At 38.5% G+C, this 13,836-nt stretch overlaps 2 protein-coding genes across 2 annotated transcripts; both read left to right on the top strand.

Moving 5' to 3' along the window:
* Positions 1-1,032, top strand: LOC100344665 (trace amine-associated receptor 3). The gene has a single exon (XM_002714825.3). It carries the CDS (start codon positions 1-3, stop codon positions 1,030-1,032), a length of 1,032 nt encoding a protein of 343 aa, XP_002714871.3.
* A 7,469-nt stretch (positions 1,033-8,501) lies between these two features.
* TAAR4 (trace amine-associated receptor 4) lies at positions 8,502-12,636 on the top strand. The gene is made up of 4 exons (XM_008263529.5): positions 8,502-8,674; positions 9,439-9,509; positions 10,506-10,613; positions 11,532-12,636. The coding sequence occupies exons 3-4, from the start codon at positions 10,546-10,548 to the stop codon at positions 12,634-12,636; spliced, it is 1,173 nt and encodes a 390-aa protein (XP_008261751.3). The 5' UTR covers positions 8,502-8,674; positions 9,439-9,509; positions 10,506-10,545.
* The last annotated feature ends 1,200 nt before the right edge of the window (positions 12,637-13,836 follow it).

Here is a 13,836-nt window from a genome sequence, read left to right on the forward strand (position 1 = left end):
ATGGATCTAACTTATATTCCTGGAGACATAGCCAGTTGTTCAAAATTTGGAAATAAATCCTGTCCTCCCACTAACCGCCATTTTCATGTCCGAGTGATGATGTACTTGTTCATGACTGGAGCCATGGTTATCACTATCTTTGGAAACTTGGTTATAATAATTTCCATATCGCATTTCAAACAGCTTCACTCTCCCACAAACTTTCTGATCCTCTCCATGGCTACCACAGATTTTCTGCTAGGGTTTGTCATTATGCCATACAGCATGGTACGATCCGTGGAGAGCTGCTGGTATTTTGGGGATGGCTTTTGTAAATTCCATGCAAGCTTTGACATGATGCTAAGTCTGACCTCTATTTTCCACCTCTGTTCCATCGCTGTTGATCGCTTTTATGCTGTGTGTTACCCCCTGCACTATGCGACCACAATGACACCCTCCATGGTCAAGCGACTGCTGGCCTTTTGCTGGTCAGCCCCAGCTCTCTTTTCTTTCAGCTTAGTTTTATCTGAGGCCAATGTTTCTGGTATGCAGAGCTATGAGATTCTTGTGGCTTGCTTTAATTTCTGTGCCCTTACATTCAACAAATTTTGGGGGACAATCTTGTTTACTACATGCTTCTTTACTCCTGGTTCACTCATGGTTGGTATTTATGGCAAGATCTTTATTGTTTCCAAAAGACATGCTCGAGTCATCAGCAATATGCCTGAAAATACAAAGGGGGAAGTGAAGAAAAATTTATCAAAGAAAAAGGATAGGAAAGCAGCAAAGACTCTGGGCATAGTAATGGGAGTGTTTCTAGCTTGCTGGTTGCCTTGTTTTCTTGCTGTTTTGATTGACCCGTATTTAGACTACTCCACTCCCATAGTAGTACTTGACCTTTTAGTGTGGCTTGGGTACTTCAACTCTACTTGCAATCCTCTCATCCATGGCTTTTTTTATCCATGGTTTCAGAAAGCACTCATCTACATAGTAACAGGAAAAATATTTAGTTCCCATTCAGAAAATGTGAATCTGTTTGCTGAAGCACATTAATGAAAAAGTATTACGAAAGTGAATAAAAGGACACAGGTGTTTGGCACAACAGTTGAGATGTAGTTGGGATGCATGAATCCCATGTGGAAGTCCTGGGTTCAGGTCCACTGCTGAGTTTGGCATCCTGGTAATGTGATCCTGGGATGTAGCAGGTGATGCCTCCCTGTCACCCACATGGGAGACCTTATTTGAATTTTGAGCTCCTGGTTTTTAGCTGTCCTGCCTTGGTTGTTCTGAGCATCTGGAGTGTGAACCAGAGGATGGAAGATATCTCTCTTTCTCTTCCCTTTTCAAATGAGTAAAAATAAATATTTTTTGAAGTAGATAAAAGGAGACTGTTGTTATTCTTATCTATAGCCCATACCTTACATTCCCAGATAATATTAGTATTCCATTTTTTTTTAATTTTTTTTTTTATTTTTTGACAGGCAGAGTGGACAGTGAGAGAGAGAGACAGAGAGAAAGGTCTTCCTTTGCCGTTGGTTCACCCTCCAATGGCCGCCGCTGCAGCCGGCGCACCGCGCTGATCCGATGGCAGGAGCCAGGATCCAGGTGCTTTTCCTGGTCTCCCATGGGGTGCAGGGCCCAAGCACTTGGGCCATCCTCCACTGCACTCCCTGGCCATAGCAGAGAGCTGGCCTGGAAGAGGGGCAACCGGGACAGAATCCGGCGCCCCGACCGGGACTAGAACCCGGTGTGCCGGCGCCGCAAGGTGGAGGATTAGCCTATTGAGCCACGGCGCCGGCTCAGTATTCCATTATTAAATGCCAGTAATCTTTAAGTGTTCTGTAACTCATACAAGGCACTCTTTTTAAGGTTTTTTTTTTTTTTTTTTAAACTTTGTTTTAGTTTTTTTTTTTTTTTTTAAACTTTTATTTAATGCATATAATTTTCCAAAGTACGACTTATGGATTACAATGGCTTCCCCCCCATACCGTCCCTCCCACCCACAACCCTCCCCTTTCCCACTCCCTCTACCCTTCCATTCACATCATGATTCATTTTCAATTATCTTAATATACAGAAGATCAGCTTAGTATACATTAAGTATGGATTTCAACAGTTTGCTCCCACACAGAAACATAAAGTGAAAAATAATAGATGATTTTTTTAAATGATGATGAAATCAGAGCAGACCTATTGTCATGTTTAATCCCAGTGAGAGTCAAGTTGGGAATTGATAATTTCTTTTTTTTTTTCTTTTCTTTTTTTTTTTTTTTACAGAGGATCAGTTTAGTATGCATTAAGTAAGGATTTCAACAGTTTGCACCCCCATAGAAACACAAAGTGAAATATATTGTTTGAGTACTCGTTATAGCATTAAATCTCAATGTACAGCACATTAAGGATAGAGATCCTACATGAGGAGTAAGTGCACAGTGACTCCTGTTGTTGACTTTACCAATTGACACTCCTGTCTATGGCATCAGTAATCTCCCTATGCTCCAGTCATGAGTTTCCAAGGCTATGGAAGCCCTCTGAGTTCTCCGACTCTTATCTTGTTTAGACAAGGTCATAGTCAAAGTGGAGGTTCTCTCCTCCCTTCAGAGAAAGGTACCTCCTTCTTTGATGACCTGTTCTTTCCACTGGGATCTCACTCGCAGAGATCTTTTGCCAGAGTGTCTTGGCTTTCCATGCCTGAAATACTCTCATGAGCTTTTCAGCCAGCTCCGAATGCCTTTAGGGCTGATTCTGAGGCCAGAGTGCTATTTAGGACATCTGCCATTCTATGAGTCTGCTGAGTATCTCACTTCCCATGTTGGATCACTCTCCCCTTTATTTACTCCATCGGTTAGCGTTAGCAGGTACTAGACTTGTCTATGTGTTCCCTTTGACTCCCAGTCCCTTCACCATGACCAACTGTGAACTGAAACTGATCACCTGGAACAGTGAGATGGCATTGGTACATGCCACCTCGATGGGATTGAATTGGAATCCCCTGGTATGCTTCCAACTCCACCACTTGGGGCAAGTCAGCCTGAGCATGTCCCAAATTATACATCTCTTCCCTCTCCCATTCCCACCACCATGTTCAACAGGGATCACATTTCAGTTAATTTTCAACACTTAAGAATAACTGTGCATCAATTACAGATCTAAACCAGTCATATTAAGTAGAACAGATCAAAAAAAACTACTAAGAGGGATAATGTATTAAGTTGTTCATTAACAGTCAGGGCTATGCTGATCAAGCCACCATTTCCCATAGTGTCCACCTCACTCCAACAGGTTTCCCTCTTGGTGTTCAGTCAGTCGTCACCGATCAGGGAGAACATATGGTATTTGTCCCTTTGGGACTGGCTTATTTCACTCAGCATGATGTGTTCCAGATTCCTCCATTTTGTTGCAAATGACTGGATTTCGTTGTTTCTTACTGCGGTATAGTATTCTAAAGAGTACATATCCCATAATTTCTTTATCCAGTCTATCGTTGATGGGCATTTAGGTTGGTTCCAGGTCTTAGCTATTGTGAATTGAGCTGCAATAAACATTAGGGTGCAGACCGCTTTTTTGTTTGCCAATTTAAATTCCTTTGGGTAAATTCCAAGGAGTGGGATGGCTGGGTCGAACGGTAGGGTTATCTTCAGGTTTCTGAGGAATCTCCAGACTGACTTCCATAGTGGCTTGACCAGCTTGCATTCCCACCAACAGTGGGTTAGTGTCCCTTTTTCCCCACTTCCTCGCCAGCATCTGTTGTTGGTAGATTTCTGTATGTGAGCCATTCTAACCGGGGTGAGGTGAAACCTCATTGTGGTTTTGATTTGCATTTCCCTGATTGCTAATGACCTTGAACATTTTTTCATGTGCCTGTTGGCCATTTGGATTTCCTCTTTTGAAAAATGTCTATTGAGGTCCTTGGCCCATCTCTTAAGTGGGTTGTTGGTTTTGTTTTTGTGGAGTTTCTTGATCTCTTTGTAGATTCTGGTTATTAACCCTTTATCTGTTGCATAGTTTGCAAATATTTTTTCCCATTCTGTCGGTTGTCTCTTCACTCTCCTGACTGTTTCTTTTGCAGCACAGAAACTGCAAAATGACATTTAAAAAGAGTTAATAAGTACATTATAGGAAATTGAAAAACACAAGAAGCAAAGAACAGATTCTTCCACAATTGTAAGTTGTTTAGTTCAACACGGCATTTTAGGTCCTATATGTGCATACCCAACATCCAATTTTACATGACAAAGTTGATACAGAATGTATCACGTGTTTTCACACATTGTGAATATTTACCAGTTCAAGATCCCAAAGCTGTATGAGTATTTTGATAACCAAGGATATACTACACCCACTCAACCTATTAAGAAAAAAATGTAATTTGAAATGCTTAGGAACAAAAATTTCATAAAAGACAAAAATGCAACAGGCCTCTAGACAAAGGTTCTGGCAATTAAAATACTGTATCCCCTTAATGCTAGATTAAAATGGGGGCATAAAGCAACAGTGCATTTGAAGTAAAATGTTTCTAAAGGAATTCACTGTAATATGTGTACTCTCAAAATATCAGCAAAAGATTTATTTCCATAGAATTTCTTAATGTACTAGTTTAGTGCAGCCAAAAGAAATATACAATATATCAATAGCTATCATCCAAATGTAAACACAGGGACAGGCATTGTGGTGTAGAGAGTAAAGCATCCCATATAGGCAACAGTTCAAGTCCTAGTTTCTCTGCTTGTGATCCAGCTCCCTATTAATGGCCTGGTAAAACAGTGGAAGATGGCCCAAATGATAGGGCCCCTGCCATCATGTGGGAGACCTGAGAGAATTGCCTGGCTTCTGGCTTTGGCTTGGCCCAGCCCTGGAGATTGCAACCACTTGAGGAGTGAACCTGTGGATGGAATATCTGTATTTCTCTGTCTTTCCCTCTCTCTGTAACTGTGACTTTCAAATAAATCAATAGATATTTTTAAAAATGTAAATATGAATACATCTGCATTCACCTCTCCTTTTAAACTTCCTCTTCCCCCTCTGCTGTCAACCCAATCAATAAGTTCTTTTAGACACTGCTCAGAAGCGGTTAAACAATTCTTTGACCAATCAATGCATCCATCATTTATTACTTGTTACTCTATATCCATTGCACACTTAACTGTTGGGAGGGGCAGGGAAAGAAGCATCAAACATAGTTTGGGATTGGTTGTCCTAGACTTAGACACATGAGACCATTAAAGACCAATATAAGAATAAAGAAAATAAAGTGCTCAGGGTTTTTGTTCCTATCTGATTCCACTCTAAGAATTCGGGACAGGAGAAGATCCTTAACACCATTTTGAGCTTTCCCTAATAAAGTTCTATCTGAATTTCATAATTCCTCTTAAACACCTTAAATGATTTCAATGTTAGAACTTTGTTTTTCTTCCAGTTTTCGGGTAACCTTCTCCCACCCACTCTTGTACAGAAGGCTGACCTGTACCAACCAGATTAAAGAGCTCTTTTGCCAGAGGTTCCTGGTGGCGTTTTGCTAGTGGGAAGTACCTCCAGGTGACCAGCAGATGGAAGAAGGGTGAAACCAGGGTGTTTATCCCAGGCAGCCTTTCTGCCTAATTTCTCAGGGCTGGCTGTCCTCCTCCAGAACAGATCATCTGGAGTCCCCCCTCCATACAGCCATCCCCTTGGAGTTCCCGGCTGCTCCCTTCCCTGCACCTCTGCTTTGGCAAGAGTGGTGGTTCCCTGTTACCACTGCACCAGGAAACGATGCTGTTTCTTGCAGGTTTTCTTAAGCCTGCTTCCCACACACTGCCTTGTAAATAGTCCCCTTATTAAACTTCTCCCATTCACCCCAGTTGGTTGTGCCACGTGTTTCCTTGTTGCACACCTGCTGAATGCAGCTTTCCAAGTTTGGAAATTCCTCCCAAAGGCATCAGATTCTGTATTAGTCTGACGTAGCCTCTTGGCTACATTGCTCTGAAGGAATCGCTGTGCTCCAGATTAGTAGTTCATTGTGTTTGCTCTATTCTTAGTGGCTGCTCCTCTCCCTCCTTCACTTGGGAAACTTTGCATTTTTAGAATCAGTCTGTTTGCTTGAGATTCTGGTGTTCTTGAGCATAGAAGAGATACTTTGAGGTAACACTGCTTTTTAGAATTAATCTAAAAAACAGTATTGAAAAATCTAGCTCTTCTTTAAAATGTGATTTTTAACTTTATACCTTATAGACTTTATTTTATAACTTGTAAATAAAATATTCTATTTATTCATTAGCAACTTTTAAGGAACATTGCAGATTAATTAATTCCCTTAATATTTTATTCGGGAAGTTATGGGCAGGGAAGCCATTGTAATCCATAAGCTGTACTTTGGAAATTTATATTCATTAAATAAAAGTTAAAAAAATATTTTATTTGTACTCATCAAATTAAAGGGTTTGAGTTTCCATTTTGATAACTTGATTGTTGAACTATACATAAAACCTTCCCCAGTACCTAAAATAATTCATAAATTTAATAGCATATAAATAAGGTGAATTTTAAGATTTTTTAAAACTATAACATTATTAATTTAGCAAATTTCTTTAATTCCTTTCAAATTAAAAATCCTGGTGAAATCAATTATTTGCTTAACTTTCTAAGTAGAAATGATAATATTATAAATAATTTAGCATGTAAAATTTCCTTAAATATCACAAACTAAAAATGACAATGATGCAAATAATCTCTACACTGAACACAAAGTATATTAATAATATAGGTTTTATTTACTTTGCCCTTTTTATTTTAAATAAATGCAGGACATTTTAGTGATCATATGCACACAATCTTTTCCTTGACACATAGATATCCTTGGATTTTTTACTTGAAGAAAACTTGTTTTGACTGACTACAATCTGTGGGTTAGAGTACTAATTTTCCATCATCAGATTTGTCCCTGAAGGTTGCTTTTCTGTGTTCACCTCACAATTTTTCTGTCTACTCTTGTTGCTGACTGGACCAGGGCCCTGTTTCTCACTGAAATGATACCAGAAACATCTCAATGATGTGGCCAGCTTAAAGCTTTGAAACTTTCATTTACCTACTCTCTGCTCCTCAACCTAGCCTTTATGATAGTAAAGCACAACTTTTTTTTTTTAACTTTTATTTAATAAATATAAATCTCCAAAGTACAACCTTTGGATTATAGTGGCTTTTTTCCCCCATAATCTCCCTCCCACCCACAACCATCCCATCTCCCACTCTCTCTCCCATCCCATTCACATCAAGATTCATTTTCAATTATCTTTATATACAGAAGATCAATTCAGTATATACTAAGTAAAGATTTCAACAGTTTGCACCCACACAGAAACACAAAGTCTAAAGTACTGTTTGAGTACTAGTTATACTGTTAATTCACATAGTACAACACCTTAAGGACAGAGATCCTACATGGGGAGTAAGTGTACAGTGACTCCTGTTGTTAATTTAACAATTGACATTTTTATTTATGACATCAGTAATCACCCGAGGCTCTTATCATGAGCTGCCATTCCTTTCTGATCAGGATTTACCTTCCTGGTGTCATCTTTTCTCTTATTTTTTCCTTCAAATGCTACAGTTCTTAGAATGCCAGAATATTCTATATTTTTCTTGTGCTTTGTTGTTTCTATGCCTAAGTCACAACCTTCACAGGAGACACCTGAATGGAGTTCCAGGTTCCTGGCTTCAGCCTGGTCCAGTCATGGCCCTTGCAGTCATTTAGGAAGTGAATCATTCAAATAAATAAGGCAAAATTTTTTTAAACAATGTAGCAATGTAGCAGCAGGCAACATTATTTTTATGAAGAAACTCTCAGAGAATGTAATACAGCTAGTTTTTATAATTGATTTATATATGAATCACTTGATTCTATTTTAATAAATACTTAAGCTTATATGTTCTCTAAATAATTATTTTAAGGCAGCAATTTTGCTATGTTGATGGATGGCAAAATTATCAGTGCAAACTACTGACACAACGAAGCTGAACGTATGGGACGATGGCATACTCAGAGGAGGCATACACCTTCTCTGGTGCTCAGGAAACAGAGTGAGGGACATTTTTCATCTGCTTGTGTTGACACAAGTTTCCTTATGCTTTTGGTTTGGGCTATGAGTTTATGTGGAAAGCTATGGACTTAAAGAAGGCAAGAATATCACTGACTTGCCAATGGCCTCAGAAGGCAACGATATCGATTGGCACTTTGCCCCAACAATTAAAGGATTTGCTCTTTGGAAACATTATCTAGGATTTGGAAATAATGCTAGATAACTTGTGAGCATTCGTTGGATTTGAACTAAATTTTCTCCTTCAAGTCTCCCTCCCCTCCTTCCTCTCTTCTTTTCTTCCTTCTTTGTTTGCTTTGTTCTTTCCCACCTTTGTCTTTGTCCCAGGTTAATGCAGATTCTCTCTCTGAGGTCATAGCAACCATGGCACAAAACTGAATCACCAGCTTGGAGCCAATTCTCTGGTGAACTCCTGTAATCTCTTTGCTGGCAGCACTCTGGGAGTCTGAAAGGACACAACGCTCAAAAGCAGGACACAGGATAATGCAGCCTCAAGAGGTATATTTTGTGCATAAATACTGATGGCAGCACAACCGTCCAGCAGCTGCCCTACAAGAGAATGGACCTGTGGGCCAATGGGCAAACTGGGCATGAGGAGCACAAGGGAGCACGCTGCTCTTATCCTGGTAAGAACTTTGGCACAGCAGATAGTTGACCTTTCAGTGATCTTAACTCCATTCCACCTGCTTAGCCCAACAAATTCCGGCAAACCAAAGGAGAATACATTCGGCAAGGGGGGAAAAATATCAGATTACTGTTTTTCCTTGGTTTGCTGACTTTATTTGTAAGTTGTGGGGAGCCATATCTAAAATACTGATCTACAGAAGTAAAACTGGAGCATTTTAAAAAAATCACTAGGGTCTTAAAGATAGAAAGTCTCACAGTAGATTTTTATTAAATCTAATTCACGATTATCTCCCTTACCGAAGAAACTATTATATAGATGAAGAGCATCAAAATAAGATAAAGGTTGTTATTTTTGCAGTGATAGTCCCAGGAATGGAGTGTTTGAGCTGTGTTAACTAGTGATAGCAGAAAAGGCATGCCTGACAAAGGAGATGTTGTATGTCCTATCCCACTTTTTCTCTGCTTATTTATAATCCCATATTGAGCTGTTCATTACTTTTCTCTTTTTAGTTGGTGGGAACAAATAGATACTAACACTTTCTCAAAATATTTATTTATTCATTTCAAAGTCAGAGTTACAGAAAGGGAGACACACCTACACACACACACACACACACAGAAAGAGAGAGAGAGAAATCTTGCATCCACTGGCTTACTCCTTAGATGGCCTGGGGCTGGGCCAGGCCAAAGCCAGGAACTCAATCCAAGACTCTTACAAGGCTGGCAAGAGCTGAACATTTGAGATATCACTGTTGCCTTCCAGGGTCTGCACTAGCATGAGTTGGAGTCGGGAGCCAGGGCTCAGTATATAATATAGCCATTCTGGTATGGAAGGTGAGTCTACCCAGGAACTTAATCATTAAGCCAAACACCTGTCTTAAGACATTATTATCTTTGATATTGCCTTAAAAATTTATTCATACGTTCATTTTTAAAATAAATGTGTGTTGCTTTTTCTATCTTCCTGTTTTAATACTTAAATGTTTAACTATTCCCCTAGTGTATACAATGCCAAGAACATGAGAGAATACTGTTAATCTATAGAAGTTAGTTGCTTTATATTATGTTTTTAAAAAGTATCTCATTTTACAAATCCACAAAGTTCAAATATATCAATTCTTTCAGGGATTAAGCTTCAAAAATGAAATTTTGAAATTCAAAAACCATGCAATGAAGTATTGAAGAGTGTGCTATTTTATATGAGGAATGATATTTTTATGGATGTATAGTGGAACATGTTAAATACTTTTATGGTAATTGTTATGCAGCTTTAAAGGTAATTTGTTTAGAAATTAAAACCAATTACAAACGTTTTTAAGAATGACAAAAGTAAAGAAGTTGAAGTAGATTAATATTAATTTACTAAATGAGGTAATTAAGTGTTTAAGATTTTTGTTATTTTCAGCCTCTTGGAGCTTAAGAACCAAAGTGAGTAGTAAACAGTTGTGCTGTATGTTCTGTTTAACAGTCTGCACTTTATATAGGAACTGAGTAAGTCTTGGTCCTTCCTACATTTTACGTTCAAATGATTTGTTTCTCATTTTCAACTTAATTTCATCATATTTTGTTGGCACAATGAACAAATATAAAAGAGAAATGATAATGTGAGAAATTAAATCATTGTATCTGGAGCAAATGAAATGTGCAATAATGTTAATATTTTAAATAAGACAGAGATATTGTAAAAAATTACTGAGCTATTGTAGAAAATGGTAGAAACACCTATTTTTAAAAGTGTTTATATTCTCATTAACGTTTGTTTCAAGTAAGGTGAGAATGTGCTCCTGGGTTAGTTTTCCCAATGACTAGTGAGTTGTGGTTTATTTTCAGGCCAAAGTCCACTTCAGAGATCTGGTCTTGGATCTCACAAATGTTTGCTGATGGTCATCAGAAATGCACATTGAGCCTGGGCCCTGGAAATACAAAGCAAACCAATGGGTGAGTCAGCTGGATTATTTTTGCATTATGACAATATAAATGATACAGATGACAGATTAAACACTGAGCACTCTGACTTGTAAAATTTGTTAACAAAGTAAGATTTGAAATCTGGCCAAGAGGACTCAGTCTGAATTTGAATTTGTGAGTACAGCTTCCACACCAAAGGACAATAACCATGAGATTTACAAAATCTAGGAACTGAGTGTTTTTCCTTGTTTTTGAGCTTATTCTTGTGTAACATTGTAATCTTTATCATAATTTTAGTTTGCCATTAATATTGCTCTAAATTCTAAAATCTATGTCCTTCACATTGTTGTGAAAGTGTTTCCTTAGCTTAAACAGTATGGAATAAATGACATGATCAAAAGCTTTGCAAGTGTCCCAAAAACTTATTTTTTTTAAAAAAGTAGCATAATCTTCATATCATAATTATTCTTTAAATTAAATATTAAAAGAGAGCCCACAGTTCTTGAAATTATTAAAGGGTTTTTATTCAGAAAAGTTTTTAATATAAGTAGGACAGGAAAAATTCTTGGTCTGCCTATGGATTTGGAATCTTGCATAAAGGCAAGGTAAATGTTACAGCATGCACCCACATGTGTTGCCTGGATGCTGGGTGACTGAAAATCAATTCTGTTTGATTTAGCTCCTTCCCATTCAAGGGACAGTCTTTGGACAAACAGTGATGACATCTCCTGAGAGCTGGTGAGAAAGGCAAACTCTCAGCCACCCCAACATCTAATTCTGGGTTTTGTAAAGATCCCCAGGTGGTTGATACACACATAAAGGTTTGGGAAACCCTGATCCTGGTCAGTAGGAGGCTCAAGCTTGGCTTGAAATTGCAGAGCAGTGTGGCCTCTGTAAAACCTATGCCTGCCAACAATTCTTATTGTTTATTTTTTCATTCTTTTACAGAAAGAAGAGGAACACAGGCTTTAAAAAAAAAACTCATAATATTCACAGGGCAAAGAAAATGAATTCACCAAACCTTTGGAACCAACCACCAGAACTCCAATTTTGTTTTTCTTTGGTTAACAATTCGTGCCCTAAAAATGTGAGGCCCATGCTGACTGCCTGCACCATGTATGTGGTCATGATTGGTGCTATAGTAATGACCATGCTGGGAAATATGGTTGTGATAATTTCCATTGCTCACTTCAAGCAGCTCCACTCCCCAACCAACTTCCTGATTCTCTCCATGGCCATCACTGATTTTTTGCTGAGCTGTGTGGTCATGCCCTTCAGTATGATCAGGTCCATTGAGTCCTGCTGGTACTTTGGAGATCTCTTTTGCAAAATCCACAGTTGCTGTGACATCATGCTCTGCACCACCTCCATTTTCCACCTCTGCTTCATCTCAGTGGACCGTCACTACGCTGTTTGTGACCCTTTGCATTATGTCACCAAAATTACCTTCCCCGTCATTGAGTTCTTTCTGCTCATCAGCTGGTCCATTCCCATCTTGTTTGCCTTTGGCCTGGTATTCTCAGAATTAAACCTAATTGGTGCAGAAGATTTTGTTTCAGCCATTGACTGTACAGGTTTGTGTGTGTTGATCTTCAATAAGGTCTGGGGGGTGCTGGCCTCCTTTATAGCTTTCTTTCTCCCTGGGACAGTCATGGTAGGGATTTACATACATATTTTCACAGTAGCCAGGAAACATGCTAAGCAGATTGGCACGAGTCCTAGGACAAAACTGGCTGGGTCAAAAATCAAAGTGAAGGCATCATCCAAAAACGAAAGCAAAGCCACCAAGACGTTAAGCATAGTCATGGGAGTGTTTGTTTTGTGCTGGCTGCCCTTTTTTGTCTTGACGATCACAGATCCTTTCATTAATTTTACAACCCCTGAAGGTTTGTACAATGTCTTCCTGTGGCTGGGTTATTTCAATTCCACTTTCAATCCCATTATATATGGCATGTTTTATCCTTGGTTTCGCAAGGCACTGAAGATGATTGTCACAGGAATGATCTTCCGCCCTGACTCTTCTACCCTAAGCCTGTTTCCTGTACATGCTTAGGCAGTGCTTCCCATTCACCAAGATTGTTCCCTAGTAGGAGATATTGACTGCTTTTCTCTTCAGACACTGGGACATGACTTGTCCAATTGGAGTAATGGAGTCTGAAGTAGGAACAATACATCTAGCTTTTCAGCTATACAAAAACTATCCAGCTGGTTCATTCTTCAACTTTTGGGAAGGACACTTGAAATAAAAAACAAGTCTTTCTCAGAGGATATTGATTCTAAACATATAAAATTGGAGATTTAGAATTTCATTCCTTTGGCTTAAATCAAATAGGGATTTTCTGACTAAAATTTATAAATTGTGTAGCTTGTTTTCACAGTCACATGTAACTGAGGTTATATAAATCTTTCCTGAGGTTACTATTGCTTATTATGGGAGGGGGAGAAAGTTTGAGTGTATTGGAAATCCAAGTTATGAAGCATGTGACAGAGAAGGAAAGAACAGAGCAGACAGTTGTAGTTACTTCCAGTAATATAGATTCTGACTTAAACCTCTTTTCAGAAAGAACTGATGTGAGTGTTTCAATAATTTGGTCAAATTAGACTGTCCTGTTGAGTAATAAGAACAGATAAAAAGTCCAGGAAAATATTCTTCCTATATGCTTTTTATATATGTATACATGTAGTCTGGAAATGTGTTTTGATATGTACATGCATACATGTTTGCATATAGTAATTATTCACCAAGATTGATCTTCATTCACAAAATTGAAGTTCTTCCTCTTCCTTGCCTCCACCAAGCATTCGAAAAACTATCTATTGCCTCAATGAATATATTTTCTCTGAGTCTATTTTGTCTTTCTCTCTCCTATATCATAAGCTTATTTCAACAAATTTTGTCCCTTATGATCTTTTTGTAAAATGTTTCATACCATCTCTCTGGTACTTCTTAACCAGGAGCTGCTTTGTCCTTTGAGGACATTTGAGAATGTCTTAGCAAATCTTTGATGTTCACCACTGGAGACAGAAAGCTACTTACATATAGGGGTAGAGGCCAGGGATGCTTTTAAGCATCCTATAATGCACAGGATAATCCCATGCAATGAAAAATTATTTGACTCAAAATTTCAGTACTGTCATGATTGAGAAATTCTCTTGTGATCTTGTCTTACAACTTCAATTATCACCTCCATATATAGTTCTCTTTTATAATTTATATTCAGTCCGATTATTTCCTCCAGATTCAAGTCCTCAT

Source organism: Oryctolagus cuniculus, chromosome 5 (assembly GCF_051225735.1).
Source record: "Oryctolagus cuniculus isolate XC-2025 breed Fujian yellow rabbit chromosome 5, ASM5122573v1, whole genome shotgun sequence".
Classification (NCBI taxonomy): domain Eukaryota; kingdom Metazoa; phylum Chordata; class Mammalia; order Lagomorpha; family Leporidae; genus Oryctolagus; species Oryctolagus cuniculus.